General features: G+C 40.7%; 1 protein-coding gene across 2 annotated transcripts in view; it reads left to right on the forward strand.

Annotated features, from left to right (window-relative positions):
• Positions 1-25,995, forward strand: part of NSUN3 (NOP2/Sun RNA methyltransferase 3) — a 34,923-nt gene continuing 8,928 nt past the window's right edge. Inside the window, exons 1-5 of one of the 2 annotated variants that reach the window (XM_090058815.1) lie at positions 1-63; positions 8,103-8,212; positions 14,596-14,939; positions 16,116-16,270; positions 18,299-18,420. In XM_090058815.1, the coding sequence (XP_089914941.1) occupies positions 22-63; positions 8,103-8,212; positions 14,596-14,939; positions 16,116-16,270; positions 18,299-18,420 (773 nt within the window). In that variant the 5' untranslated portion in view covers positions 1-21. Of the gene's footprint in view, positions 64-3,273; positions 8,213-14,595; positions 14,940-16,115; positions 16,271-18,298; positions 18,421-25,995 lie in introns of those variants that run through there. The other variant, XM_090058806.1, reaches the window with a different exon arrangement.

Consider the following 25,995-nt stretch of genomic DNA (forward strand, 5'->3'; position numbering starts at 1 on the left):
AGCCCCGCCCCGCCAGGCGCCATGCGGCTGTCGTGCTGCCTGCTTGGAGCGGCCCGGCGGCAGGTGAGACGCTGGAGGGAGGGAGGAGGTTGCAGACGTGTCCCGCGTGTGTAGGGGCAGGTGGCTGAGCCCACTCGGTCCCGGCCCCGCCGGCAGCCCTGCTCCTCGGGTTTCTGCCGCCTCCCGGCGGTAACTGTCGGCCCGGGTGTCCGCCTCGATCCCGTCTTGCTGGGATTGACTGCCTCCCTCCTTCGTTATCCCGAGCATCGACTCATTGATCAGGGCTGACGTTATAAATCCTCTGTTATTCCTTATGACGGTTAACAACTCATTAAATATTATTCGCGAATAATAATGTTGCATTAACAAGGATTATTCGGGAGTCGTTCGTTGTTATTAATGCGTTCGTGTAGTTGTTACGAATAATTTATTAACGCACTTCTTGGTGTACTTCATTATTTCTTAATTGGTATTTGTAATTATTAATTTGTTAATGCCATTATTATGAGTGATTTATCATTATCTTCATTATTCATTTGCTTCATTGTTTGTTAATCGGTATTCATAATTATTTGTTAACGTTGTTATGAATAACTTATTATTGCTATCTTCATTATTAGTTTGCTTCATTATTTGTTAATCAGTATTCATTGCCTGGAAGGGCCCCTGGAAGATCATTGGGTCCAATTTGTTATTATTAGTTTGTTAATGTTATTATTATGAATGTTTTATTGCTATCTTCATTGTTAGTTTGCTTCATTATTTATTAATCAGTATTAATAGACTGGAAGGCTGGAAGGGGCCTCGAAAGATCATCTGGTCCAATTCGTTGTTATTAATTTGTTAATGTTGTTATTATGAACATTTTATCGCTATCTTCATTATTAGTTTGCTTCATTATTTATTAATCAGTATTTGTTGTTATTAACTTTTTACTCTCGCTATTATGAATACCTTATTGCTATCTTCATTATTAGTTTGCTTCAATATTCATTAATCATTACTCATTATTAATTTGTTAATGTCCGTTATAACAAATTTCTTATCGCTGTCATCATTATTAGTTGCCTATCATGAAAATTGATGTGAATCATGGTCATAAATATGTTAGTAGCACCATTAATGATTGTCAGAATGATTCATTATTTATCATCATTGTTATGATTGGTTGATCATGCTTATTACTGATTTATTATTGGTGTTATTATTGTTGTTGTTGTTATGCCAGGTAACCCCCACAGACAGGGGGCCTGGGTGCCACCAACCCTCCCAAGGCATCACCGGGACAGGGTCCGTGGCTGCGTGCTGTGTCCTTACCATGACTGAAGATTGAAGGCTCCTCTTCTTCTGCTCTGACTTACCTTTTGCACCAATCCTACGCATGAAGTGGCCTGCAAACTGCTTCCCCTGTTGGCAGTCCCTGTTTGCTGGCTCCCTGGTCAGCGGTGCCTCCTAACCTAATTTTCTCCTGCCACAGCTTGAGGCTGTTGCTCCTAGTCCTGTCCCCGGCAGCCACAAAGAAAAGCCTATCTCCTTTCAGGTATCTGAAGACTGTTATCAATTCTCCTCTTAGTCTTCTTCTTATAGTTTCATAGTTTCATAGTAGCTAGAGTCGGAAGGGACCTAGGTAGATCATCTAGTCCGACCCCCTGCCTTAGCAGGAAAGAGCACCGGGGTCAGATGACCCCGGCAAGGTGCTCATCTAACTTCCTTTTAAAAATCCCCAGGCTAGGAGCCTGCACCACTTCCCCTGGAAGCTGGTTCCAGGCCCTAGCCGCCCTGACTGTGAAGTAGCGCCTCCTAATATCTAATCTAAACTTACCCTCCGCCAGTTTGTGACCGTTATTCCTGGTCACTCCTGGCAGCGCACGGGGGAACAGGGACTCCCCCAATACCTGCTGATCCCCCCTGACCAGTTTGTAGCAGGCCACAAGGTCCCCCCTTAACCTTCTCTTGTGGAGGCTAAACAGGTTCAGGTCCCGTAGCCTCTCCTCATAAGGCCTGCCCTGCTGACCCCTGATCATACGAGTGGCCCTCCTCTGAACTCTTTCCATATTGTCCACGTCCCTCTTGAAGTGTGGCGCCCAGAACTGGACGCAGTACTCCAGCTGTGGCCTGACCAGTGCCGCATAGAGGGGGAGGATCACCTCCCTGGACCTGCTCGAGATGCATCTGTGGATGCATGACAGGGTACGGTTGGCCTTCTTGACTGCCTCCCCACACTGCCGGCCCATGTTCATCGTGGAGTCAATGACGACTCCAAGATCCTTTTCCGTCTCCGTGCTGGCAAGAGGGGAGTTCCCCAACCTGTAAGTGTGGTGCCGGTTCTTCCTCCCCATGTGCAACACCTTGCACTTATCAGTGTTAAACCCCATCCTATTCTCATCCGCCCACCGTTGCAACCTGTCAGGGTCAGCTTGTAGCCTATTGCACCCTTCTAGTGCACCCACATCCCCCCACATCTTAGTGTCATCAGCAAACTTGAACAGGGTGCTTTCTACCCCATCATCCAAGTCACTGATGAAGATGTTGAACAGTGCGGGCCCGAGGACCGAGCCCTGCGGAACCCCACTGCCCACATCCTTCCAGGTCGAGAAGAACCCATCCACTACCACCCTCTGGGTGCGGCCCTCCAACCAGTTGGCGACCCATTTGACCGTGTGGGCATCGACACCACAGTCTCCCAGCTTTTTGATGAGGACAGGGTGAGAGACAGTGTCGAAAGCCTTCCGGAAGTCCAAAAAGACTACATCCACAGCAACCCCTGCGTCTAATGATTTGGTGACCTGATCGTAAAAGGCCACCAGGTTGGTCTGACAAGACCTGCCACTGATGAACCCATGTTGGTTGCCCCTGAGCATGCATTCCCCCGCAAGGCCCTCCTGGATGTGTGCCAGGATAATTTTTTCAAAGAGCTTACCCGGGATTGAGGCAAGACTAACTGGCCTGTAATTTCCCGGGTCCTCTTTTTTTCCCTTTTTGAAGATAGGGACCACATTGGCCCTCTTCCAGTCCTCCGGCACCTCGCCAGAGCACCACGAGTGCTCATAGAGCCGCACCAGGGGTCCCGCAATGACCTCGGCCAGTTCCTGTAGAACCCTAGGGTGAAGATCGTCCGGACCAGCGGACTTGAACACGTCCAGCCTCTCCAGAAGTACCCTAACTAACTCCTCGCTAACCCCTGGCCCAGGCGTGTCTCTCTCGGGGCCCGAGGGGGGCCCAGCAGGGAGGTGGCTGAACTGGTGCCTACTTAGGAAGACAGAGGCAAAGAAATCATTAAATATGTTAGCTTTGTCATCTGGCGTGATGACTAAGTTGCCCATCGTGTCCTGCAGGGGCCCCACATTACCCGGGACCCTCTTTTTACCCCCTATGTATTTGAAGAAGGACTTCTTATTGTCCTTAATCCGGGAAGCTAGTCCTATCTCCAACTCTGCCTTGGCCCTCCTGACTGCCCCCCTACATCCTCGGGCAACTGTAACATAGTCCTTCTTGTTCTCCCTAATTCTAGTAACCCTAGTTCTTTCAGCCATTCTTCATAAATGTTGGCTCCCAGGCCCCTGTACTGGGCTCTTTCTAAATTGTTAATATCCTTCTGGAATTGTAGGGCCCAAAACTGGACACAGTACTCCAGGTGAGGCTTCACCAGTGCTGAAGAGAGCAGAAGAATCACTTTTCTTGATTGGCCAGTGACACTCCTGCTAATACAATCTAGTATGCTGCTCATATTCAGCTTTTGGTTCACTGTAACCCCCAAGTCTTTTTCTGCAGTACTGCAACTTAGTCCTTCCCCAGCCTGTATTTGTACATGCTGTTATTCTATCCTGAGTGCAAGTCTTTGCACTTGTCCTTGTTGAATCTTATCTGATTGATTGCTGACCATTTCTCCAGCCTGTCCAGGTCATTCCAGATCCTAGCTCTGCCCTCCAGAGTGTCTGCTGTTCCACCCAACTTGGTGTCATTTGCAAGTTGGCTGAGCGTGCACTCAGTGGCATCATCCAAATCATTAATGAAGATATTAAGTAATACCAGACCTAGCACAGACCCTTGGGGAACCCCACTTGATGCCTCCTCCTGACTGGACATTGAGCTATTAAAAACTACTTGTTGAATAAGATGATCCAACCAGTTATGTATCCCTCTTACTGTCCTTTCGTTTAGTCCAGGAGTTGGCAACGATTTTGAGCAGAGTTCCAAAAACACCTGCAACCTTGGCTCGTAAAATGTTGGTGTGCTGGGGTGGATGGCAGCAGAGTTGTCAGGGGTCTGATTTTTGTTGTGGCAATGCAGCCCTGGCCCCTGAGGCACACGTGCCAAGCAAAATGCCTTTACCACACTGGCATCTGTGCCAGGGGTTGCCTACCCCTGATTTAGTTTGTATTTTCTTACCTTGCTAATAACAATGCTTTGGGAGACGGTGTCAGAATCCTGGATGAATTGAAGGTATACCATGTTCACTGTTCTACCCTCATCAACAGAGCCTGTCACTTTATCAGAAAAAAAAACAGGTTGGTCAGGCATGACTTGCTCTTGGTGAATCCACAGTGGCTGTTCCTGATCATTGTAAAGCACCTAGGAGAGAACAAGGTGGAATCCTTGAGGACCTGCTCTACGTATCCAGGTATTGAGGTCTGGCTCACTGGTCTGTAGTCCCTTAGATCTTGCTTCTTTTTCTTAAAGATGATGATTACATTTCCTCTATTCCAGTAATCAAGGAAACTTGACCTCCACGATGTCTCAGATTCCTTCAGTACCCCTGGGTGCATCCCATCTGGCCCTGCTAACCTGTTCTGCCATTACTCTATGTTGTTTGTCTCCTGTATCTGTGCTGCCACCTGCACTTGTCTGGTAGCTGCCACCATTTTGTGAAAACAAGTAAAAAAGCCATTGACTACTTCATAGTCTGTAAGTAGTTCCTTCTGCATTTCGTGGGGGACCTATGGAATCTCTGGTCTTCCTCTCGCTTTCTATATATGTAAAATCCCTTTTTATTGCTTTTTGTGCCCTTTGCCACCTGCATTTTAAATTGTGCCTTGGCCTAATTTTTTCTCTGCACACATATGGAACACTCATATATATACTCTTCCCTAGCACAGTGACCAAGTTTCCACTTTCTATAGGATTCCTTTTCGAGTTTCAACTCCTTGAAAAGATCTCTGTCTAGCTAGGCTGGTCTCCTGGTGTACTTCCCATTCTTCTGCCTCATTGTGATAGCTTGCTCCTGTACCCTTAAAAAGTTGGCCTTAAAGTACAGCCAGCCCTCCATCTCCTTTTCCTGTAAGGCTTGCCTTCCAAGGGATCCTGCCTTCCAGGTCCCCAAGTTGTTGTTTTGCTTTCCTGAAGGCCAGTGTTCTTCCCCTTTCCATAGGATATTGGAATCTAGCATTTTGTTATCACTGTCACCCACATTCTCAATCAATTCTGCCATATTTGTGAGTCAAGAAGAGAAGGAAGGGGAATCTTGGTCTCTCTCTACCATCTGAATCAATAAGGTTTCCCCAACACACTCCAGGAACATGCTGGACTGCTTGTGCACTACTGTGTTTGCCTCCCAGGAAATGTCCCAGTAATTAAAGTCCCTCATGAGAACCAAGTCCTCTAATTTGGAAACTTCTGTCACTTGTCTGTCACTTGCTTAAAGAAGGCCTCACCCACCTACTCCTCTTGGCTTGGAGGCCTGTGCTGTATGCCCACCATGACATCCCCTGCTTCTTCTCTTCCCTCTGACCCAGATGATTGATAATAGGTATAAAACTTTTAATACAAAGGCAGCATACATAACTTTTTTCCTTCCCATTCCACATCCAGACTAGTCCAGTTGCTTGGACAAAGACAAATGCCACCCATTCCTTATAATCGAATGAGTGCATTTTTATTTTTTGTGACAGGATTTCAGGATACCTACACTTAGTTATTCGTTGAGTACTTAATATATATTTCTACCCTGGAAAGTGACTTTGTTAAAGATCCCATTGTGGAGTTCTGGTTGCAGTGATTGTATTCAAAGTCAGAAGTGGTTTATGTTCCTACATGCTAGACCTGCAAATCCGTACTGTGTTCTGAGGTTGCTTTTTATAGCAAGGGAATCCCTCTGCTTTTTTTTCAGCCACAGTATAGTTATCCAATTGCTTGAATACAAGTAACATGCTTTCCAATTTAATGATGCAGTCTGAAAGTCAAACTCTCTGTTTTTTTGTACCATTACTAGTGTTCAGTACTGCTGACCTAATTTTGCCATTAGCTATACCTGTGTTGCCCTCATAGCTTCTTATTTTGCTTTCAGTGACATCGGTGCAGCCCCCATTGGCCTTCTCTGTTAAAAACAGCATCTACAAAACTTGCTCATAATGATTCTAAGGTCCTGTCGGTTTTACTGCTGAAAGGTGACCTACAAAAGTATGTGAGAAGGAAGGTGGGAAGAATAGGTTCAGTGTTCTTTTTTTTTTTTCCTTTTAAGAAACAACCAAAAAAAAGGACACAATCAACATTTTCCTTTTGAAGGTCTCTTTTAAAAACTTAATTTGGTACAGAAGTTAAAGTATCTGGTGTGACACCTGTTTTTCTTTCAGAGAAGGAGATTGTCACGGAGTCACGCAGGTGCCCCGTGACTGTGAGGGTGATTGGCAGAGCTGCCAATCACCCAGGCAGCTCAGGTGCCGGTTGCCAGGGTGACCAGCTGGGTCACGTGGCCAGAAGGGGGCAGGGCCCGGCCTTTATAAACAGCTTAGGCCGGAGCCTACCTCACAGTTCCCTTCTGGCTGCCGCAGGAGCAGGAGCTCTGCGGCTGAGCTGAGCAGCCCGAGGCAGGTGTGGCAGCCTTACCATATTAACCGGCTGCAATGATGCAGGGAACAAGATCGCCTTCAAGGGCAGGTAAATTCGGAGGACTGGGCGAGGCTGTTGGGGAGTGAGGAGGCCTCAGCGGGGCCCCCCCAACAGCTTGGGGGCGAGGCCCCAGAGGGGGCGAGTTGGGCCCCAGAGCGGGCGAGGCCCCAGAGGGGGCGAGGCGCAGGGTGCGCGGTATTGGGCCCCAGAGGGGGCGTGACGCAGAGGTGATAGCGCCGGCCCAATGGCGCCAAGACTAGGGCGGCGGTAAGGCCGGCCCAATGGCGCCGAGAGTTGGGTGGTGGTGGCGCTGTAGGCCCTGTGGGGCGCCTGGTGGCTGAGAGGCACCCTCAGTGATAGCGCCGGCCCAATGGCGCCGAGACTAGGGCGGTGGTAAGGCCGGCCCAATGGCGCCGAGAGTTGGGTGACGGGCGAGGGACAAGAAAAACGTCCCCCGGAACAGCTGCGAGGCTTGGGGCGTGCTGAAGGGGAGGTTTGGAGGCACGCGTAGCCCTTAAGGCAGGGCACAGACCCCATTGGGGAGCAGAGACAGGAACAACGATACCGTCCACCAGGGAAACAGGCAGCCTCCATACTATATATTAACCATCAAAGTCATGGCGGGCGAGATTCTGAGGGTGCGACGTTCGCCCTAACGTGACGGTGAGGGGCGCTAGGGAGTTTCACGGCCGCCCCTAGGGCCCGCTCCCTCACAGAGATGGTAGGAATTGCCTTTAGGTAAAAGTGAAAACATAAAACTATTGAATGAATTCAGCTCGTCTTTGCTGTTAGATTGAATTTGCTACTGTAACCCTTTATAGCTGTACTCCAAATCCAAGAATACAAACGAATTTTCATCTACTGGGTACATCATAGGCCATGCCGGGGTGATGGTTTTCTGGAAACATCCATCACCCTGGCAAGACTTCCATAATCATGCTTTGCTTATTTTGCTTCTGGTATTCTGGGGCCCAAGGAGCCACTTTACTTGCTTGGCATCTGGGAGGAAGGTGTGTCATAAGAATACAGTTTGGATGACTTGTTCACCAGTGGAAGAAGAGTATGCATTTGCTCTTCTTATTTTATTAATGGCATTAAAACAACTATTGCTGGTCCCATAAACATGCATAATGTGCTCCAGAAAATGAAAAGTGGGGATCCTAACATCACTGTTAATATGTACAAACGGGTTTTTAAGGTTTGTATCAATCTATGAAGATCTTTGACTAATGGTTTTTCCTGATGCACTTTTTTCCCCTTCTCTCCCTCCTCTTAAGCTGGAAAATAAATCCAAAGGGAAGCCTCAAAAGCAGATATGCCAAGTTGTTCTGGATCATTTTGAAGAGCAGTACACAAAGGAATTGGGAGATGCGTGGATCAGAATCAGGTCACTTTTTAAATATGATTTTCAGTACTTCCTAAAATAGTTATGAGAGACATGTAGAATGCAAACAAATGTAAACAAGAACCTTAATTTTCATTTTAAAACTAGTATAGCACCATGGAACGATAGATGAGTTAACGCCAGACAATTAACTAGAATGTAATGTAAGCAGTCTGTATTTAGAGATTTGATGAACCTAGCTTGAAAGTATTTAGTTTTTCACTAGCTTTAGTTCTGCATTATTCAAGTTGTGGCCATTGCAGTGCCATTTTTACTTTTAGTGCTTTACTTAAGACATTTATGCTACAGCCCTATAAAGCTGCATAGGGAGAGACAAGAAAGAGATGGGACAAAATGCATCGGACTGATTTTTGTTGGAAGAAGCTGAATTTGCATAAATAAATAGCTTGTTATGCAAAATATTTGCACTGATTCAATTTAATATTTTTTGATCCATTTTAGTTGAACTAGCACAAACCCTCATGTGGTCATGTTAATTTGTTTATTTACATTGACAATTTAGTTCATTTTAGTTGATATAGATCAGATTAAGCATTGGTTTAAAATAAACCAAATTATGTATCTCCAAATAGGTGTGTTTTGGTTGAGACCTGATTTACTGGTATTAAAAATAGTGTAGGTTTCTCATGTGGGCAAGATCCAAATCATTTATATGGCAATTGCAGATGCTACCAAAAAGGGCATCTAGGGGTATTTAGATTTGTGCAAATAATTGCTAGTCATTTGCCAGATCCTACTGATATTGATGTTAGTGTACCTGCTAATTCATATGAGAAAAACCTAGTCACAAACCATTAAGGCTTCTTAACTCAAAGTACATTGCCTCTAATAACAACCTTGAAATAAACAGGACCAAGTTGTTTTCAGGCCTGCAAATAGTGAAGCACTGACTGTAATTGTTATGGTTTAATAGCTTTAACTGCTCAATCTGCATAGTGGGCAATTTTCTGATTCCCAAATGAACTCACTGTATGTAGCTCAGCAGAGAAGTGAACTAGGTCCAAAAGAATGGCTGCTTTGAGAAGCAGAAAGAGAGAATGAAGAAAATGAAAAAAAGAAAAAAGTGTTTTGCAGGTGTGTAGAAAGTGACAGAAAATTTCTCATCAGTCTCAGACAAGTAATTTTCTTTCTGAAAAGCCTATTTCATTATTTTAAACACATGAATGTTCAGGAAAGATCGAAACAATTCAGTGTGCATGGAGAGATGCCAGGGTGACATGACTTCAGAGCATGGGCTTCTCTACTTCTGTGGGTCTGAATTCTTGTCCCATTTGACACATGTCCTAAAACAAACCCTGCTTTACTATTTTTAAGTAATAATTACTTTGTTGGTTTATTTAGGAGAGTGACTTGATGAAAGAGTAATTTCTACTTAATTAGTTCTTACAGTACTTGCCAAGAGAGTTTTAGTGGTAGCAGAAAAGGACAGAGATACTTGAGGTTCCTGTTTTGGTTTTTCTTCTATACGGATGCTAGACTTTGGATGATAAACTGAAAAATAAAAAACTTGCCTGAGGAGCTTAAGGTAAAAGCTGAATACCCTCTCCTTAACTCATTTAAGCGTTTAAGGAAACCACAGAAAGTTATGTGAATAGAAAAATGTTAGTTGTAGCCTTCAGTAGCTTGGCTTCATCAGCTTGTGTTGTCTGGGCCGTCGAAAGAAACTTCTAAGATGGAAAAAAAACTTTAAAAGGGAATATTTCTAAGAATAGCTGTTACAGTTTTTTATTTTGCGATCAAAGAAAAATATACCAAGCAAATGTCTATCTTGTATAACACTTGGGTACAAGTAGAGAAAGAGAAATATTTATTTTGCTCTCTCTTCTTCTTGATTTGCTTCCTTTGGTCCACTCTACACATGCAGGTAAAGGCGCGATTAGATACCACATGTATATGGCAGGAGGTGGAATTGTACAGTAGATTCAGTCGTGTCTTATTGTTGATGTAGAGGGAGCCTGATCCTGGGCTAGTCCTGCATCAGCAAGAAGCAGGTTCCAAAGGCTGGAGTGTGGAGCCCTCGGCTCCCGCAACCTTGGGGTGCTTCTGTCTTTTTCAGCCATGTGTGTATATATACGTATACACAAGCTATATATAGATAGATACAAAATTGTGTAGCTGTATGTTCAGCCATATATGTAGCTTAACATATTTGGATTATTAGAAATCTTACATTTTAGTATGCTGTAAAATGGTAAAATATATATTTCTTATTCACTAACTTTTTGCTCATGTTTGTATCAAGCTACATTAAGGTGGAAACTTGAATTTAATTAAACGCTTAAAAGCAGCACTTCAAACTTATTAAACAAAATAATATTTTAGATATCAAAGCTTTTTTTTAAATTAAAACATGGTGCTTATTTACAACTAACTAATTTATTAAACACTAGTATCAACTGTTACAGTATTAGAAGTATGAACTGTGGTTAGTGAATTAAACCAATTATTTCACGGTCATCGCAGGGAAAATTTTCTTTCACCTACGGATTTTAGTCATTTGAGGTTAAGTGCCTGCCTACCTAATTCCCTTTATAATGAGAGAGTCATTTTCATTTTTGTTTACCTAGGCTGTTTTGAAAATGTTTACCCCCTTTCAAGTGTTTGGAACGCATAAATATAATCTTTCTCCCCCTTTTTATTCATGGACTGGAAAATAAAAACAAGCTTTTCTGCTTTTTCAACTTCTAATCAATTTCTCAGCTCTGAGTAAACCAGTCCAAATGAAGAAAATATTTTGTTTGCACTTGCAGAAGAGGCTACTGTGGGTAAAAGCTAGCTTAGCACTACAACAGATTCTAGTTCCTGGTGCTTTACTAGTGACTTTCAGCAGTTCAGTGGTATGACTTTTTCTTTAAAACATCCACAGCAAACATGTACTGCTTGAACGGTTCTTCTCTAGCCCTGAAATTTATAATGTTTGGTATGATTGCTGGGTGATTAGTAGATGTCCATGTCATGGCAGCATTTGCAGCGTTTTCTTCTTCAGCAGGTAGGCATCTACCCTGGTACATTGTGTTAGAAATACTGGCAAGAAAATGAAGTGGAGTAAGTGTTTGATCCATCTGCCTCTTTACTGCCTGCAGTTTAGGTGTTTTTTGAAGTGTGTTCCAAATTTCAGCAGCATCCACAACACATTAGCAGTCTTTCTGTAATTTGTCCAAGGCTATGGAAATAGGCTTTAGTGTATTCAGGATATCTTCTACATTTCTCTTTAGTCTAGTGTTGATTGAGTTAGATGTGATACTTCCATCAATTTTGTCAGTTTTCACAGATGGTCATCAAAATAGAGCAGTTCTTAATAGCTTGAAGCAGTCAACCACTGAATTCCATTGTACTTCCTGGGGAAGAATTAGCTTGGATCCCCCAGCTCTCTTCTGTGAAGCTGAAGTAAACTGGTGGTTGTTATGGAAGTACCTTGCAATTTTAACATTTTCCTTTATTTCTGGAGTACTTAAACCTTTGGCAAAAAGATTCATCAAATGAGCATTGCACCCATATGTTAATAAGTTTCAGGTTTGCTTCATTGTCTTCTAAGTTTCTTTCTTCGTCTGTGACAAAACTATGCGCACAATGCTTGAATTTTTGTTCACGGTTTGTTATGTAGCTTTTACTGCTACTTCTTTTAAATACTTGGCAATATGGACATTTTCCTGTTCTATCCATTGTTTCTGTGAAAAAAAACCCAATTATGTCTTCTGTTGTCACGCAAGCACATATTACTGGATCATTGTGTACATTGTGTACATCCATCAAGACTCAAATGAATACTTTTTCCTTTGATGTTTTTTTCCCCACTGTTCAATTTCTCTGTCATACACTGGATCCAAAAGCCTTCAGCAATATCTGTTCTGCTGGGTGGAGTATAATCTGGTCATAATGATTGAAACATATCAGTGAAGTGTTTGTTGTGAACAAGATGAAAGGAAGAATTTGTTGCATAAGTGAATAGAGTGATCTTTTATGTTGTCTTGCTGGACTTTGCTGGTCCAGATTATGAATTCATCCATAGTTTTACTTGATAATGAAGAAGATCTCTTTTGGAAACAAGTAATTCACTGTCTGAGGCATAACTAGTTTCAGTACTGCTGGTGGTACCAGTATATGATTCTGAAGTTGTAGACATTTGCAGATGATTGATGTTCACAATTTCTTATATCCAAGCTGGACCCTGGAAGAAAATGCTTGAAAAGTCACTTGTGCATTACTTAAAATGCACTCAGTGCATTTACATAAAATGTGGCTGCAAATTAAAGGTCCCTCATACAGCAGATATTTTTAACCAGTGTTTAAATTATATAATTCTTCCAAACCCAGTTCTACAGGAAAACTATTAAACTTATGAAGGTTATCTTCTTTTTAAACACTTTTTTAAATTAATACGAAACTGTAGGGAAAAATGTTTACATTTTTATTTAAAATGAATACATGCATACTGAAACTTTATTTCTCACAGGATTGCTTTACCTAGGACTTGTATATTTGTTTACACTGAACAATAAAAGTCATTTCAGGAGTGCAGGTGTAATATTAAAAATGTATAATTGACAAATACTCCCACAAGCTAGCACATCCACTTGATTTGTAATAAACATTTTAAAATTCATATTATTTACTAGTATTGGTAAGCAATCCATAAGAATGTTTTCAAAATACTAAGTTCAATAACCAGTTGATCCAGGTGGCTCAGACACATTCATTGCCTTCTGAGAAGCATTTTTCATGACATTGCTTCATTCAGGCTACCAGGCCTTGCGTATCTTTGTTGCACTGTTTATGTTTGGTGCGTGGTCCTCCTTTGCCCCGTTATGCAGGAATTTCTTGAAAGTATTCCTAAATAGGGTCTTTTTTGCAAGCTACAGCTATGGCAATATTGTATTCCATTTTCCAGGTGTTGAAATCATATTGTTCTACATTCCACAGAATATTGTTCCTTTCTGTCTTGAGCCCAATGTTGGCCCTTTCTGTTGTACGCACTGGGTGCATCTACACGAGACACTAGCTGCAAAATAGTCCAGTAACACTGCATAGTAAAGAACTTTTTTTTAACCTGACAGGATAGTAAAAATACAATTCCAATATCTTTTTCTAATACGGTGTAGGTAGGACCCAACTTATGATGTGCTACTGTTGAAGAGTGTTTGAGGATAAGTCCTGGGCTGATTACCAAATGCTTTATTCTTAAACACTGTTCTAATACCCTTTTGTTCCTCTCCTCGCTGCTTAGTCAAAACCTTGAAAACAACAAAGAAGGAACACTGTGTATGTGTTTAACAGATGTAGAAGATGATGGGGGACCCAAGAAAGAAACAGACTTTTGAACATAGTTTAATCTTCAGTACTGAAAATCTCTCTGTTTTTAACTTTTTTTTTTTTTCTTTAAAAGCTTTTAAAAGGAAGGTTGTAATTGATACTGGTTTTAAATATGCTTGTTTGGAAGCACTTGTATCTGCTGTTAAATGTATTTCTGGTGCAGAAGCACTTCATAGTCTTTATGGATTACTTTCTCTGTGTGAATCAGGATAGTCAATTCTGCAGTCTAAATTCTCCCAAATTACATGCGTTTAGAAGCCCTGATTTTTAAAAAGAAAGTCTAGAGGTGAAGTCAGCAAACAGTATTTTTCAAAAAGAAAAAACACACTTATTTTAAAAAGGATATTTTAAATCCTGATTAGTATTTTGATCCTAAGCAGAGACCTTTTACTCTCTGACAAGATTTGGTTGGAATAAAATAGCTATTTATTTCTAATAGCCACCTATAAAGGAAAGTTTGTGTAACAAAAAGATTATTAATTCAGGAAATGTTGGTGTGGAAGAACCGAGTGAAAGGTTAATTTTGAATTAGATTGGATAGGTTGTTTAAAGAAAATTCATGCAACTTCTGTGTGGTTGCAACAGGTAACCTTTGGAAAATGTTGATGTAGTAGAAAGTAAAGCTACGTATTTTCCTGGTGGAAAGTTACAGGAGATGATACTCTAAGGACCTTGTGATAGAATGAGCACTACACCAGGGGCCAGGAACTGCTGCATTCTTGTATAGAAAAATGATTATGGAAAATCGAGTACTCTTACTTAGCCTTTCCTCTTGAAGCAAGAAAAAAAGGCAGGGTGTCTTATGACATTGAAAAGTAATGCATTTAAAATCAGAGGAGGCTATAGTTTATGGCACAGTATATAATTAAGCTGTGTAAGCAGACTATACCTCTAGAATGCACTTAAAATGCTGTGATTTAATGTGTGCAAAAAATCCTAGCTGTTGGCTCTTGGTTCTTTTTTACTCTTTGAAATGAGAAGTGTATCATGTTACAGAAAATTAATTTTGCCTCCCACTGTATGAAATATATATATATATATTTTTAATTCTCTAGGGACGTGGTCACATCACCACTGTTCTGGCAGTATGGTGTCCTACTGAATAAATTCAGCTATTCCTCAGAGCTGGAGAACAACTTGCATCTGAAGGGGTATTGTAATCTCTTTCAAAAAACCTTGCCCCATCTTAAGGGATCATTGAAGTGTTACATCAATAGAATTCCTGGGAGATTCCCTGCACAAAAGCACCAGACTGGTAAACTGAAGGAATATTACCTGCTGAATGCTGCTTCACTCCTGCCAGTGCTGGCACTGGACATAAAGGATGGGGAAGAGGTGTTGGATATGTGTGCTGCTCCTGGGGGTAAATCAATAGCTATGCTACAGTGTGCTTATCCAGGTAATGTATAGTATCAATATGCCAGTTACAGTTAAAATTAGGAAAAAGAGAGAGAGGGTGAAATGCTACCTGTATTTATTCAGGTCAGTGAAAGCATGTGTTTTGCATCCAATAGGGAACTAGGTTTCAGTTAAAACAACACCCCCCCCACCCCGTTTTGTGGAGCCATTTTAGCCCAGAAAGGAAGAAAACCAGAAGATATTAAAATGTAAATTTACCTGCAGGTTACTGAAAACTGAAAAAGACAGGTGCTTTTTCTTGCTCTCTAGAATGCATTTACTGTGTTAGATGCTGCTACCAAGCATACCACTTCAGCTATAAATTATTTGCAGGCTTCTTGACACAAGAAAGCAAATATTCTATGGGCTTCAAATATTTTTCCATCTTTGTGCTAATGTGGGACTTTAATTGTACTGGGTTAGCTAGATAGTGAAGCAATCTGTGTGAGGGTGAAAAACGGATCCAAACTCATTAGGTAGCAGGAGAATCCTGAGAGCATGATTTAGGATTGTTCTGTTCCTCATCTGTAAGTAGAACAGACTTTGGTTAATGGAAACGTAGAAAAATCAAGAAGAATTTTTCAATGAAGGATAGTGTGTGCTAGCATGTACCTATGTTATATGACCAAGCTCATAGGTGTCTGTGGATGGTATAAGAGACTAGAAGAGAGAAAAATGATTGGGAGCACTGAGTTGCTAGTGGCAAAGGCAAGAGGAAAATATGACCTGATAGAACAAGTCAGGGATGTATTGCTAGTAGGAATGAAAAGGATAAATGTGTTAATGCTAATACGATAGCTTGAAACCTCCAGCAGATGAGTTGAAATGCTTACAAACACAAAATGAAAACAAAGTTTATAATCAGTTAAAAGGATATATGCATCTTGTACATGACAATAGAAAGAACTTGGAAAAATACTTTCCTAGCACTGAACTTTGAATGTGGGTTATCTTTTCAGGTTCGATTTAGCGTGATAGTCGTAGGCTACTTCAGTTATTTAGTACTAAATGTTTGTGAAGCACCTTTTAGGAGCATGTTGAGATTTACTAGGACTTATAAAAATTCAGCAGTTATAGAATGCATAAGATAAGCCCAGTTACAGTATTAACATTTCTGTACTTATGTCTTGTATTTGTAAAGTTTATAAATAATTGATTTTAGATCATTTGTGTTTAGGTCATTTTCACTGTAATGAGTATGATATTTTGAGATCAAGGTGGTTGAAACAGACACTAGAATCCTTCATCCCTGAATCCTTGCTGAATATAATTACTGTCTCTGAATTGGATGGGAGACAGATTGGAGATCTCCATCCTGAAACGTATGATAAGGTAACAAGCAGATTGAATCCAGTGATGATATTTCTGTGCTCCTGTCCTTTCCTTTTCTGTTTTTCCCTAACATGCATTATAACTGTTTGTCCGTGTCCTATAAAAAGGCAGTTAAAACTAGTTACTTTTCCCACAGTTTCTGAACTAGTTGTCATGAGGAAAGAGACCGTGGAATCATTGTAGACAGTTCTCTAAAAAATTAGCTCAATGTGCAACAGTGACCGAAATAGCCAATAAAATGTTGGGATCATTTTGAAGGGAATTGAAAATTAAAACAGAGAACATCACTGTACCACTATACAAATCCCTGATCCACCCATATATTGAGTATTGTGCATCTCTGCCTCTCAAAAAGGATGTGGTAGAATTAGAAAAGATAGAAGGACAACCAAAATAATCTTGGGGTATGAAGCAGCTATCGTACCAGGAGAGACTAAAACAGCTAGGACCCTTAAGAAAGGAGAAGTTTGAGGGGCAATATGATAAGAGGCATATACAATCATGAAGAATGTGGACAGAGTGAATAGAGAACCAAGTTATTAACCAAGTCCTAGAATACCAGAACTAGGGGGCACCCACTGAAATTGGCATAAGACGGGTTTAAAACTAACAAGAGAAATTACTTTTTACTTAGTGCCCAGTTAACTTGTAAATGCATAGACAGAGGAGGTGGTAGACACAGATAGTATGGCAAGGTTCACAAAGAATCTAGACAGACTCATGGACAATAGATCTATTAATAGCTATCCAACAGAACAGTTCCAGATGTATCCTCTGGCATCTCTAAACCAACTGGTGGATGCCAGGTTAGGTAATGAACAGGATATAGATTACTCTAGATCAGGGGTGTGCAAAGTCTGTCCCACGGGTCAGATCGTGCCTGTGGTAGACTGTATGTCCCAGCAGCTCCTGCAGTGGTGGCTCCTTCTGACTCCCACTGCTGGACCCAGCCCAACTGCCTAGGTACCCCAGCCTGTCCTCCCTGCACCTGCTACCGGGGGTGGGACCTATGCGGGCAGGGCAGCTGGGATGGGGCCGTGGCCAGGACCAAGAGGGGCAAGTGGAGCCAGGCAAACCCCAGGATCTCAGGGTGGTGACAGCATGGGACCGGGATTGGGGCAGAGCTGTTATCCCCCGTCCACACACCCTGTGACATGTGTGGGTTCTGTGAGCAGGGGCGTGAAAGGAGTGGATCACAGCTCTGCCCCAGCTCCACCCTGTACTGCCACTGCCGCAAGATCCCGGGCCTGGAGCTGTTTTGTGCCCAGCCACCCACCCTGCCCATATGGCTTCCAGCCGGCTTCCATGGAGACCCTGGGATAGCAGGGCTGTGATAGCATGGGGCTGAGCTGGGCTGGGGCTGAGCCCCAGTTCTGCAGCCCAGCACTGTCACAGCCCTGTGCTTCGGGGTCTCCTTGGAAGTGCTGGGAAATGGAGTCTGGCTGCCTGCTGCATCTGCCATTTTGCCCACCCCTGCTCTAGTTATACCTGTTTCAATGCTTTCCCCCTTAACACCCATTCTTGCCACTGTTGGAAGCAGGATGCTGGGCCAGGACCATTGACCTGACCCAGTATGACACACAGCTTTTTGCATCCAGGGAGAAGACGCAAGAGTTCTGGCCATGTTATCTACATACCCTAAACTGAACCAAGGAAACTCTGGGTACCTGTGTCTATGTTCACATGTTAAATTATGTTACACATAGCCCTTTGCTGTTGAATTATGGAGAGCACACAGTGGTTACCATTCTGTTTCTGTAACATGTAAATAGGTGAATAAGAGGTAGGGGTCCAGGTGGGATGTGTTCTGCTCAATGATCATGGAACAGTAATTAATGTGTATTTTTCTAAAAAATGTACATGTTAGTAGCCCAAATTAATTGATCTTTTTGCTTCTGAAATAAAATAAAGCCACTTCACATTTTTGCTGAAATTACATTTATGTGCCGTTCTGCATAAGATATAAAAAAAGTAAGTTAGCTTCATTACATCTTGTGTTCTTCTCTGTTTTACTTGTTGGCTACACAGATATTGGTTGATGCCCCCTGCTCAAATGACAGAAATTGGTTGTTTTCATCAGATGTGCATCAGGCAAGGCTTAGACTAATTCAGAGGAAGGTGTTATCTGCTGTACAGATACAGCTGCTAAGGTGAGAAATGCAAAGGATTAATTGAAATGAAATTGTGGCAAGCCGTGTCATTGCAGCTTCTCATAATACTTGAGCTTCAACTGCAGAAAGATCCAGAGCAGCCTATTACAATACAAAAATGCATATGAAGGGAGTATTTAAAAAAATTCTTTCTGATTATTTTCTCTTTTTTTTTTTTTTCTGGTTTAAAGGTAGTATTGATTCCAGCACTGTTCCCCATTAAGTGAAGTTTTAAATCCCACTTCCCTATTGTCTTTTAAAAGCTTTTTAAAAAGTGGTCTCTAAGTCCTGTCAAATACAGGCTTTTACCATGCCTTATCCTTTTTTTACTTTGAAGCAGAAATATTATTTGCAGTTCATAGTTTAAAGCTATGTGATCACAAAGCTGTCCATCAGGGTTGGTCATCAGGCTTAAGGTAACGCGGTATGAGATCTTAACTTGTGTTGCCTTGCTGCTTATATGAACTGTTTCCAGGAAGAATTTAACGAACTTTTAGTAGGTTAGCCCATGCGTTCATGGGTTTTCAGAATCAGTTCACTAGTTTTTAATTTCACTGCTCTGCTACTGACTGCTGTTAAAACTTTGCAATCTTCAAAGCTGGACAGCTGTAAATAACAGGTTTAGCTAAAAATAAACATTAAGTTGTTGCAACACATTTGCAGTTTAATACAAATGAAACTACTAATACCTGAAATGCTCTCTTTATCCATGAAATAACCATTGAAATCCCTATGATACTTTGCAGATCTGGTTTGAGTATATTTTATTGGGATGGGTTAAAAAAGAGTACTCCTTGAGGTGTATTACTTGAATGGCTGTTTAGTTTTTGCCATCAGCCACATGAAAATTCTTATCCCCCATTACCATTGTCTAGGTTACCCTTGATAAAGCTGTTGCCCTTATATTTTTTTCACAAAACCATTTTTAAAAGATAAACTGCCAAAAAAATTAAATAATACAGTATGATGTGAAAAATGAAGATGTTTTGGGAGCTAGATTTAAGAGAGATTTTTCTTTTAAAAATACTTTCTATAGCAATCTATTGTTTCATAGTTACTGATCAAGTACTAAACTTTTAAATGTAGTGCAATGTTTCACCTCAGAAGTATATAGCTGTCAAAGCAAATTGAGAGAGAAATAAAGTAAGGTTTCAAAAAAGAGCCTGTTTTATGGAAAGTTCCATTGCAGCAGTGCAAGATAGTTTTGCCTGACTTCTGGAAGAAAAAGGCCTAACAGAAGCCTATGATTTATAACAGAAATATGAGTGTCTTATTGCAGTAATGCATCATGTCACCCGTTTTCTTTGAAGAAATCAATCACATTTAAAAGACTGACCTCTTTCAGTTTTCTCTTTTCAATATTTGACATGTAAAATCCAATTTGTGAACTTCTAGCAAAAGGAAGGATATATCATTCAGTGAAAGTTTGCAAATTTGTATAAATCATTCCAGATTATAATACTGAAAGGGAAGAACTCTTGAAAGCAAGGAGCTTGTTTTTTTAAAAAAAAAAAGCAGACCAAAAATACCTTTCATTCCAAAATGTCTTTAATTTATTTACCCTTAAATCTGGAAGAAGAGAGAGCATCTTCCGAAAGGGTACTGATCTGTCATATAGTGCAGCAGCAATAAAAACTTGGACTCATGGGTCAGTATGTGTTTGATCAGTTTTTGAGTAGAAAAATATTAATTAATTCTTCTTTCCAGCAAATTTGCTATTCAGCAAATTCAACAGTCTTAATTTTTCTCTTGCCTGGATTTTGGAATACGTAAAATAAACCCATTTTAAAGTTCCTTCTTGTCAGGGCCATCTTAAAAACTTCAAGTTTAGTTTAGTTAAGTATGGTAGCATGTACGTAGTCCCAGTGACATCAGTACTTGGTTCAGTAGTACACTGGATTTCTAAGGTATCTTTTATCTGATGACCTTAGAATGCTTTTGAATGCTTAGGGATTCCCCTACTAGCACAAGTGAGCGAGAGTAGGAAGTGATAAAACAAAGCCAGTGAGAGGCTGAGTGACTCATTCAAGTGTGCTGACCATTCATGAGCAGAGCTAATAAAACACAATCCTTCTTGCTGTGAGACATTTATGTGGATGGCCTGGGTTTGTAACTGAGAGCTGGGAATGGAGTTCAGATCTTGGTTCTAAGGTTGACTTCCCAATAATCTTGAGCAAATCAGCTAGGATGCATGTACAACTCACTTAAGTTATCTAGGATACAGGAAGAAGTATCACCATATTAACATGGTACTCCATCTTGTGTTGACCCCCAGAGGCGTTCTGGGAGCGAAGCAAGGTTTGAAGAACCCATCCCCAAAATTAAATGGTCAACATATGCAAATAATTTTTAATATCTAATTTAATAATGAAATACATATACAGTATAAACGATTAAACAATACAGGTAAGTTATAGCACGCAAATACTTAATTGATGAAATGCATGTTCATTTAAAGAAATAACAATCTTATTAATATTTGAAAGGATTAAGTTAATTAAGAATTTTCCAAGTCTTAAATTTTTGAAAACCCTCCTCTAGGTGAAACAGACGTCACCTGTTACTCCATGGGGTCAGGTACCTTCCACTCCAGTACAACAAGGATTCCCTGTTTGCAAGTTAGATTCCCTGTTTGCAGAGGTGCATCCCAAATTGGATTCCCCAGGCATGTACCTCTGCAGACAGGAGAATCCACGCAGGTGCTCCTACAGCCCAGGGCTGCTTGCTCCCCCATTTCTGCATTTGTCCCAGTGTACTCTGTTTTAAACTACTTTGCACCACTTTTTTTTCTGTGCGGGAGGTTGTTACGGGAAAATCCCAGTAGCAGACTTTGCTCCCATATTGCAAATTAGCAGTGCCACACACAGTGTAATGTGCAATGTGTGCAGTCTGTGGCTCCACAAAACACACATGCCTGCATGTGTGGACATGGTCCTCAAGTCTTTTGTTTTCCATTGTCGAGTAGAGACAGTGATGCTTTGGCCTTACATAAATTGTGAATTGAGAAGGGAACGGCTTTTTGTATTAATAATAATTTTAAAAATTGTTCAGCTTAGCCATCTAAAAGCTTGCAAAATAAGAGATGCTTCCCTGATGGTTAAATAACTAAAAGATGTTGCAAGAGGCAAGGATTTTAGTAGGCTATATATTTTATTTGACCAGCTGTATAATTGGGGAGGACATAGATGAGCTCTGTACCCTTCCTCAGATCTTTTCTTTGAGTATTTTTGTCACTGAAGGACACTGGAATGCTTCTGGCTTTTTTTTTATTACAAATAGCATTGCCGTTTGTGATGCTGACAGTGTGAACACCCAGCCTGGGTGCATGCAAGGCAATTTTAGCAATTAATATGGAAACAGAATGTTTGAATGTTGTGCAGTACTTCTGGGGAGCAGGAAGGAAAACTCACTGTCTAGTACAGACCTTCTCTGGTTCTTTATTAGCAAGATGAATTGCCTTCCTCAGAGTAAGGAAATGGCTCAGAAACATTTGCTAAGATTTTTTTTTAAAATATATATAAATTTTACTTTACTAATGGCAAGAAAGTCTGCTGGTTTTTTGAGCACTTTTGTGCAACTAGGCCTAGAAATTGGGGGGTGTATGAAAAATGCTTCCTGTTTATAGTGAACTGTGCATGTGGAAAAAAAATGGTTGCTGTATATACCAAACTCTAATGTAGCTGAAAGACTCTCTTGCATGTTGTTGTTTGGAACTGCACTGTCTCTACAACGGCAAAGCTTACTGTACACAGACAGTGACTGTGCACATTGTGCCTGGGGCACAGAGCGAATGCTTGTGCTTATGTCACGATCCCCTGTGCTGTGCTGTCACCTCTCATATAGCTCATTTTATATTAGGAAGTGTAGATACAGGAGGGATTTCCCTAGCCTTCTCAGCGTGATATTTTGCAAAAAAAAAAAAAAAAAAAGATATAAGCAGTGTGACCCTACAATGGCTCAGCAGTTTGATTTTTTTTTTTTTTTAAAGGAAAGAGGAAAATGCATGATCTAATTAATCTAAAATAAAAAAGGGATGGAGGAAGAAGGTAAATATAGGACTTGAGATGATTTGCTGCTTGACTGGCTTAGGGATTGATTGCTTTACTTCTCATCAAAACCAGTGTTGGGTATTAAAGGGAGGAAAAAAACCCTCTTTTCCAGTGGCCAAAAGATGGCACTGTTGAAGTGTTACAGTATTTTCGTAACTTGCCTTGAAACCAGTTATCTTTCTTTTAACACCAAAAATGTTTATATTAGTGATATAATTAAGGCTGACCCTTCCAACAGGATGTGGAACATATAATCATGTACAAAAAAGTGGGTTAGGGAAGTGGGATTTGCAATAAGAAATAATATCCCAATGTTGTTTTGATAGCTGTTTATTATATGCCGTTTTTAAAAGGTTGTGTTTGAAAAGTCAAGGCTTAAAAAAGGGAACCAAATGGCAACCTATCACGTTGTTTAATTTATTTCAGTGTGAAATATCCCTTTTCGGCATTTGATAACTTATAAGTTTTAGTGACATTTAAAACTATTCTGATTTTTTTTTTCCCCTAGTCATTGAAGTGCATGTATCTGAAACAGATCTTTTTTTATTTTTCTTGTAACATATTGAAATAATCCTATTTCTTGCTTTCTGCTTTTTTTTTTTTCCCCCCAATTCATTTTTTGTATCTGTTTTCTAGCCTGTTTAATTTACTGTAAATCTTGAGGCTTGCACTAAATAAAACATGGACCATTTGTTAGGATTGTTCAAAGTCTTTAAACATGTTATCCAACAATCCTGCTTTGTGGAGGGTTGGATTAAATGACCTTAACAGATCTCTTCCATCTTTGACTCCTTCAGTACAGTAATGCATGCTATCTAATTTCCTTCCTAAGAGGTACTTAGCAAAAAATGGAGTGACACTTCAGTCTTTGTAAATTTCATAGCAGAAGACTTCATAGACATTAGGGCTGGAAGGGACCTTGTAAGATCATTGGGTCCAGCCTTCTGCCCCAGGGACAGGAAGTCAGCTAGGGTTAAAGGACGCCAGCAAGATAAGCATCCAAAAGTGTCCAGAGGAGGTGCCTGTACTTCCTCTGGGGGGAGCCTTGGGGCTCAAATATAGAGTTTCTTCCTAGGAAGGAGACACAGACCTATATTCTGTTGTATTAGAGTTGTACTAGGCATTGTATACTATTTTATAAATAAATGTTTAGTAACAGGCCCCTTACACTTCAATATTGGAGAGATTTCAGGGTGAATTTAGTGATCCTAAAATTGTTACAGTTGGTAGTTTAAGCTAGGCAGTGTGGCAAGTGGGCAGGAACCACACACAAGCTTTCACGGACAGATGTGCTTGCACATCCCAGTCTAATCTGCAGTTTCCAGCTATTGCCGTTCCAGGCCTTTGGTAATTTGAAAAAGTTATTAAACTGCTCAGAGTATTTAATAGTGTAGCAGGTCCCATAAACTGCAGTTTTCTGATATCTCCTAAAGTCGCATCCCCCACCCTAGGGAAGGATTTAATTTTGCAGCTAAGCATGCTTCCCTCCCCCTGCCTGATTTTATAAAAATTTAACAGCATCTGTTGTAATTTTTCATCATATACACAAGGTGTGCTAGAAAAGAATATCTCATAACATGCCGGGAAACTGAATGAAGTATGTTAATGGATGGCGTGAGTCTTACCCACTTACCATAATACTTTCTTTAAGAACCTAATACAAATAAAATCCAACTCTAAACCATATGTAGCCTCAAAAGCTCCACATTTTCACAGTATGACTTCTGAAGTGGTGTGTGAGCATTTAGTTGGCAGACTAAAGCTTCTGTTACAGGCTGCATTATATAGGTCACCTTTCAGTAGTAGTAATTTGTTAGTCTTTCAATCTTACCTTCATCAATGGTTACAGTTTTATGTAAAACTAAAAGTGTAATTCTCTGCAGCAAAGAATAGCAGATGTCCACCCTTGCTAATGAAATCACAGTTTCCTTTTAAGGAATTTATAAACACCTGTTTTTATGTATATTTATTTATACAGTGTTATTTTAATGTTTATATCTTAATGTTTATTCTTCCAAAAATGCCCCAAAGCATTGAACTCTGGCTTCAATCTAAAGAAACCAGGGTTCCTTTCAGAGTTACTCCACTTCTGTGCTGATTGATACTTTTTGAAAAACATCCAGTTTCATGAAGAGGTGAACTTAGATTTTAATTTATGAAATTAAATTTAGTGTCACTAGATTTATGCTTTAATAAGGATTGACTTGCATTCAGTTAATCAACCTGATGAGAGGAAGCTGTCCCACTATGAGCAAATTAAAATACAGTTTAATTATTCTAAAGCAGTATACCGCAGCTTAAAAAAAAAAGTATTTGGGGGCCCTTCTGGCACAGCTCTTGTTTTAATCACGTATATTTTTTTAAAGTAGTACATGTGCAGATAAATAACATATCTATGGATTTGAAGTCAGTTCAAAAGGTACGTAGCACCTCATAACGGATACTGAGTGTCTTCAGCTTCTGTTTTATTTTGATTTGAATTTTAATCGGCCGTTGGTTTGATTGGTAGTTTCAGGTACTTGGTACTTGGGCGCACTGAATTCTTAGTGTATGAATTCACTGCTGCACCATTTTTGTAACCCTGGCAGAGTGAAGTAATCCCTTCAGACGTCTCAGTTCCTGACTAAGGCACAAAGCAAAAATAATTTTGCATTCTGCAGTCTGACTGTTGAAGAGCAGGATTCTGTCAAAACCTACAAGCTAAGCAGGCTCAGAGCTGGCTCCTTTTTGGAGCAAGATTTCAAAGATCTTCTGTGAGGAATCGTGTTGGTCATTCCAAAGGTGCTTATCTTTCATCTGAATCAGTGCTACAGCATACTGTTGTGGGGACTTTGTGCTGGAGAGGGTGACTGTTTTTTTTTTTTTTTTTTTTTTTTTGGCCAAGGTCCTGACCACTTGTAGTTACAGAAGATCTCTTGGCACTTTTCACTAACGTCATGCCAGAAGTTCTAGCATAACCCTAGTTCGGGATTCATATTTTATCTACGGAATTCTCTGTACAGTTTCAGCTGTAACTCATTTCCTAAACTGTTGCCTGGCGTTCTTTCTCTGTATGACTAAACAGTGGCTTCCACTCCTTGTTGCTGGCTGTGTTTCAGTGGTGGGTGAAGAGCTAATAAGTCACTTTGAAATCTTCCAGGAAGAAAGAAATGTAAGAAATTCTGCATGTTTAGCAACAAAATCATTACGTTTACTATTCAGTTGTAACCAACAAACAAGCCGAGATAAGGTGGTGTATAATTTTACAGATAATCCATGGTAACTGCCCATGTGCATGTTTTTACCCTGCAGTAAAAAGTAGTTTACATCTCTCTGAAAGTGGGACTAAACTACCTTTTGTACTGTAGGTGCATTTACTGTGCCTCACATTAACACCAGCAAATACTGTGGAATAACTTAAGTACAGTGAGTTGGCACCCTGGTTTGCCTTGCAGTAATTTGTTCATGTGCCCGTGCCTATCTTCATAATTCTGCTCCTCTGCATATTCATGGGTGAGGTGTCATTACCAATTAAAATTTAACCCTT

The sequence above is a fragment of the Crocodylus siamensis genome, chromosome 1 (genome assembly GCF_052110815.1).
Source record: "Crocodylus siamensis isolate JL-2025a chromosome 1, ASM5211081v1, whole genome shotgun sequence".
In the NCBI taxonomy this organism is placed as follows: Eukaryota; Metazoa; Chordata; order Crocodylia; family Crocodylidae; genus Crocodylus; species Crocodylus siamensis.